General features: G+C 40.0%; 1 protein-coding gene across 1 annotated transcript; it reads left to right on the forward strand.

Annotated features, from left to right (window-relative positions):
* Nucleotides 1–2,046: 2,046 nt before the first annotated feature.
* KCNG1 (potassium voltage-gated channel modifier subfamily G member 1) lies at nucleotides 2,047–4,076 on the forward strand. The gene is made up of 2 exons (XM_009483084.2): nucleotides 2,047–2,805; nucleotides 3,306–4,076. The coding sequence occupies exons 1-2, from the start codon at nucleotides 2,047–2,049 to the stop codon at nucleotides 4,074–4,076; spliced, it is 1,530 nt and encodes a 509-aa protein (XP_009481359.2).
* The last annotated feature ends 2,157 nt before the right edge of the window (nucleotides 4,077–6,233 follow it).

Here is a 6,233-nt window from a genome sequence, read left to right on the forward strand (position 1 = left end):
TTTCCAGAGTCATAACTCTGGAGCAAAGACAGAGCAACTCAGCAATACAAGCAAGTATGTAGTGATAAGGCACTGAAAGCTAAACACAGTTAAGATTTTGGCATGGAGAATGGGTTGCTTGCCAAATAGCTGTTCTCAAGTCACTAGCAATAGTAATAGAGATCCCACTTTGTGACAGAAGCAAGATGACAAAGCTTACCTCTTCGCTTACCTCAGGCCAGAAAGTAGTACCACAGCTCTTGGAAGGTCTGAATCACACCTTGTCCATTCTTGTACATTCCTGTAGGCTTTCTTTATCCACATGCCCTAACGGTAAGTAAATTAATGATTTCCTTTTGTACTAAAGAGGATTACAGGTGAGGAATCAGGAAATACCGCTCCATGCAAAGCTGACCTGGAGCCACCTGTTTGTAAGAGTATGTAAGGAACTGCTCTGTTCAGAGTAACCCCTCCGGGAACTTTAGGAGCAGGACTGAGATAGTATTTTATTGAAATCAGCATTGTAAGTCCCCTTGCAGCAAGGAAAGCCTGTTGCTCTTAAACGGAAGTGCAGCTGTGTTTTGAGTACTTTGCTGTTGTATATTCATGGGTTTTTCTTCTATAATAGGTATGTAACACTATTGATGTGGTTTATAAACCCAGCTTCTGAAAACGACAGTTCTGTGTTTAAGGAAGTCACCCTAGCAGGGGTATATATCCCCAGGGTGCGGACCACAGGGGAGGTAAGTACAGCCAGGAAAAGAACACCACTATGTACTGCTACCGAAGCCAATCAAGTCTAATATTTATTGCTTTCCTGTGAACTCAAGGCTAGAAAGTCAGAATACTTGTGCATAATTAATATCTATTTATTGTACAATCTACTTAATAAATAAATACTCTTCTCAAACAAAACTCAGCAGCTCCATGCATTAAGCTGTGGCTGCCTGTACGTGGATGATGGAAGATCTAGAAGCAGTACTGTACAACTCTCCTGTGTATGAGCAGACATTCGGTCTGACTTTTGAAACGCAGTGAGTTAGGGAGGCAAAAAATTTAACATTTCCAGTATTCCAGTACCTGCTTTTTATACCCATTTGAACTCTGCGGTCACTTCATTCCATAGACTTTACATGAGTGTCGCGTGAGCAGAATTTGAACGTGATTTTCAAGTGGTCATAAGAATTTTTTGGTTTCCTATAATCAGAGGTGAAAGCAGCTAGTGTTCAATCCACTGTAAGGACAATGACCTTTTACTGCATATTGGGTGTCAGTTGTAACTGAAATAATATTACAATGTTTGTGTAGAAATCATGTATTTCTTTGCAGTCTTTTGTGAATAAGGCCGTAAAAAGGGAGTTGCCACGTCATTAAATGTATATAAACTCTATACAAACATTTAATGTGATCATCAATATACATGGGGCTTTTTTCCCAAAATTGTTTCCATATGGCCTTTTAGAAATTAGTCTTGTACTAACTGTTCTTTAGAAGTGTGTATTTACTGAATTACAACGTAATTGACTTCTGATTCTTTCTATGTACTTCATGGGTACTAAAATACTTAAGATTTTTATGTGTAACAGTTAAATTAAAATATACAATTTCCTTTTCTACAAAACGCACTTGAATTCTGTGTTCTTATGCGATACTGTCATAATTTTTATACTTCCATTCTGAACCACAAATATCCCACCACATGCAGGAATTATTCCTGGTTTCCCTCTATATCCACTGGCAACTGAGACCTTTGTATGTGAGACAGGAGGAGCCCCGCAGTGTGACAAATATGCTGAGCAGAGCTCCTGAACAAGGGAGCAGCCCTTGATAGAGTCAGTTCTACCCAGCCGGACAAACCCAGCCTCACCAGAAAGGTTTTCTGACCATACTCAGTCACTGCTCGATTCTTTCCAATTGTTTTTATCAGCCATAAATGGTTTTGAGCTCCAATCACTACATTTGTTCCAAACTTGAAAACCACCTCTCATTCGCTCACCCCATATATCTGTTTTTTGTTCCAGAAGACCCTTGCAGAAGTAGCGAAGTGATGTGAAGTTATCGTCCAAGATGACTCTTCTACCTGGAGAAAATTCTGACTATGACTATAGTGCCCTGAGCTGTGCTTCAGATACTTCCTTCAACCACACATTCTTTCCAGAAACAGAAACCCTTAAGGGAGTCTTTTACCAAAGAGCCAAGCTTATTCACCCTCAAGAGGATCTCCTGAAAGGCTTTCACCCTGACGATCGGAAGCATCATATTATTATAAACGTAGGGGGCATTAAGTATTTGCTCCCGTGGACCACGCTTGATGAATTCCCGTTGACACGTTTGGGACAACTAAAATTCTGTAACAATTTTGATGACATTCTAAACATCTGTGATGATTATGATGTGACATGTAATGAATTCTTTTTCGACCGCAACCCGGGGGCATTCAGGACAATCCTGACCTTTTTGCGGGTTGGAAAACTTCGGCTTTTGCGTGAGATGTGTGCACTGTCTTTCCAAGAGGAGCTGCTCTACTGGGGAATTGAGGAAGACAACTTGGACTGGTGTTGTAAAAGGAGATACCTGCAAAAAATGGAGGAGTTTACAGAAATAAATGAACGGGAGGATGACCTCATAGAAAATGAAACAACAGGTGAAACAGTAGAGGAGACAAAAATTGGCTTGTGCATGAAAAAGTTGCAAGACATGGTGGAAAGGCCACAGTCTGGCCTCCCTGGAAAGGTGTTTGCTTGTTTGTCTGTTTTATTTGTAACTATTACAGCAGTGAACTTATCCATCAGCACCATGCCTGACCTGAGGGAGGAGGAGGAAAAGGTAAGTTAGCTTTTCAGGATGGAAAATGGTATGTGCTGGGAAGAGCAGAACAAGTACAAGGTCTGATGGTATTGATTTCAATGGGGATTTTGCAGCTGTCTTTAGAGGGGGAAAAATAACACAAAGAATATTCAAAATCTTACATGACTGCGTTCAATTACTCATAAGACAATTAACCATACCAAGTTTTATGTCCAAAGAAAATTTTGTCAGTGTGCACTCTTCTGTACAACTGTATATTACCTTTTCAAGCTTTGTATTTGCTATTTAGAAAGCCTGAACTTACCAAGCAATGTCTTCTGTGGAATAAGTAGTTCTTTTCTAAGTTTTGCATTTAACTTTTTCCAATTTGTCAGTCTGTTTCTCCATAGCAACAGCTTCTATTCCTTTAATATTTTGGGTTTAAAAAAACACAACACAGAAACCTGTCTTCCTGTCACCGTACCAACTAAAATAGTTATTATCCAGTGCCAGTTACAAACTCCTCCTCTTTCCTGCAGGGCGAGTGTTCCCAGATGTGCTACAATATTTTCATTGTAGAGTCTGTCTGTGTGGCATGGTTTTCCCTGGAGTTCCTGCTAAGATTCATCCAGGCAAAGAGCAAGTTCGCATTTTTGAGGAGACCGTTAACTCTGATAGACATAATAGCCATTCTGCCATACTACATCACTTTGCTAGTAGACACCACTTCAGTGGGCTATAAAAAGCCCAGCTCCGGGAGCATCTACCTGGACAAAGTAGGTCTGGTCCTCCGCATTCTCCGTGCCTTGAGGATTCTCTACGTCATGCGGCTGGCCAGGCACTCCCTGGGGCTGCAGACGCTGGGGCTGACCGCTCGCAGGTGCACCCGGGAGTTTGGTCTCTTGCTGCTCTTCCTCTGCGTGGCCATCGCACTGTTTGCACCGCTCCTGTATGTCATTGAGAACGAGATGGCGGACTCGCAGGAGTTTACCAGCATTCCTGCGTGCTACTGGTGGGCCGTCATCACCATGACCACGGTAGGCTACGGAGATATGGTTCCCAGAAGCATTCCCGGCCAAGTGGTGGCACTAAGCAGCATACTGAGTGGCATCCTCCTCATGGCATTTCCAGTCACCTCCATCTTCCACACGTTTTCACGCTCCTACATTGAGCTAAAGCAAGAACAGGAAAGAACAATGTACAGGAGAGCACAGTTCTTATTAAAAACAAAGTCTCAGATAAGCAATGTGTCACAAGGGAGTGATATTTTATTCCCCAGCATCTCTTCTGAGACTAGGGACAATGAATGAAATTTAAGTTACTATTTCTCCTGATGTCAAGTAATGTTTTGTTGTATCAGATTCCGTCTTTTAATTTGCTTTGGAAGCATTTTACAAAGGTAACCCTCATATTAAAATGAAGAAAAGGAGCTATTAACCAGGAACTGATGTGGTTTAAGAAGTCTATTATTATGCTGTTTCTCCCCCCCAGTATAATGTATAGGACAGATCTTGCACTGAGATCATGCAGTGGGATTTTAGGAATTAAAAGTTCTCTGACAAAAAAAAAGAACAACATATAATTATGTACTGGACAGGCTGTTTTGCCATTTGTAATACACATTTTTCCAACTGAATCACAATGTATATAATCATTAAACAGGCTGCCATTTTTCTTGTTCTTCTTGTATATAAATAATGTAAATACAACAAAATTAATGGCTAAATTCTCTCCCAGTAAAACACCTTAGAGCATAATGGAAATAACCACAGATGTTTGTCCCATTGTGCTCTTAAAAAAAAACATTAAGTAAGATTTGTCATTCACAACAGCAACTGTATATTTCTTTGCAAGTCAGCCCTAAACATACCAGAAAAGAAGAATCGAGCTGTTTGTATCGTACCCTTGCTGAAGATGTAAATACTTATAGCTCACCAGCTTCAAAATTTAATTAAGTTACAGTGTTGATCCTGTGTCATTGAATGCAGTACTCCCAGGAACAAAGTCTTTGAATTTTGTAGCATTTAATATTATTATCAAGAGGCGACTAGCTGCAAATCAAATGAAATATGCGTGATGAGATGCCAGTCGTTCCCTACCATCTGTTTCCATGTTTTCACTTTACCTCAAATATGAAACAGAATTAAGAGAGGCCTGTTTCCAGGGGACACCCTACCATTACTTGGCAAATTGATGCTGCGTCTACCCATTCACATTCGGCATTTGGTTCTTTAAAAGGAGCAGAAATATATGGTCGTGGGAAGTTGCCAATGATGAAAAAAAGAAAATATCATTTGAGTCATGGAGTGGGGGGGTACTGACAGCTTTATACTTTACTGTCCTCAATCATGAGGGACTTAAGACTTAATTAACTATACCTTTGCCATCACTACACACATCATAGTAATGGAGAAAATTTTAAAGACGATACGAAAAAGCAATTCCAAGGTCCCAAAACGCAACCATGTATTCTTCATCCACATGTGTGTCTTGGTCTGGGTTCTCCTGCTGCAGTCAGGGGGAGCACATGGGTCAGTGAGACACTCAGGTTTGGCACAGGTTTCTGTGGAGATTAATGACAGACCTCCCATTTATTTTAGAGGGAATGAGACTGGCTTGCATAACAGCTCAGGAGAAAAATTCCAGAACTTTAAGAAAACCATTAAATCCACTTGTTTAATTTCATGTGTGCTTAGAGGTAAAGAAAAGCTAATCTTAAAGAGTTTCACCTTTTTCCCCCCTGTTTTTTAGTAAAGTTACTTATTAACAGTTAAGAGCTAGGGAAATTTAGAAGTTCCCATCACATTCACCAATGCTTCTCTATCTTAATTTTCAGAAATACTATTGCTTATTGACATTTCTGGAGCACGTTGCTAGAAATGCCAGAATGCATGATGGTTTTGTGATTTAAATTAAGGCCAAGGACACAAACGTTGTCCTTTCAAAAAAAGTAGAATTAGTTCCTCAGCCTATGCTGTTTGGCCAAGCCCACGCTACACTGGTTTTCTTTTCAAATGTCTTCAAAATACAGTTTGAAGGTGTTCTGATATGCTTGTTCTTGAAGAATAATTCCAAAACTTTAAAAAAGGCTCTTTACAAATAATTAGGGCTGTAGCATTCTTCAGGCTGTCGTAGGTAAATATGCCTGAGGAGCATTACTGCAGAGCACTAAAATACCCAGTCTAAACTCTTGGCAATTAATTATGTGCCAGAGCTACAAATGTAACCAGCTTTTCACTCTTGTTCTTCAGCTTTAATTAGAGTTGGACAAAAAACAGGAACATCGTGACAAAAAAGGGACACATTTTCCATCCAAAATACTCTTCATTTCAAAACTGTTTGATCATCTGTAGCATTGGCTCCAACACAAGTGCTATACATCCTTCTACCTTTGTGTCAGCATTCATTATAAAAAGAACTGGTAATTAGATTAGTCCTGTGAGCAACAGTTGCTTATCTAAGAATGT

The sequence above is a fragment of the Pelecanus crispus genome, chromosome 14 (genome assembly GCF_030463565.1).
Source record: "Pelecanus crispus isolate bPelCri1 chromosome 14, bPelCri1.pri, whole genome shotgun sequence".
NCBI classification, from domain to species: Eukaryota; Metazoa; Chordata; class Aves; order Pelecaniformes; family Pelecanidae; genus Pelecanus; species Pelecanus crispus.

Coding starts and splice junctions, on each gene's coding strand:
- KCNG1 (XM_009483084.2), top strand. CDS start 2,047: ATGACTCTTCTACCTGGAGAAAATTCTGACTATGACTATAGTGCCCTG. Junction 2,806..3,305: donor TGAGGGAGGAGGAGGAAAAG/GTAAGTTAGCTT, acceptor TCTTTCCTGCAG/GGCGAGTGTTCCCAGATGTG.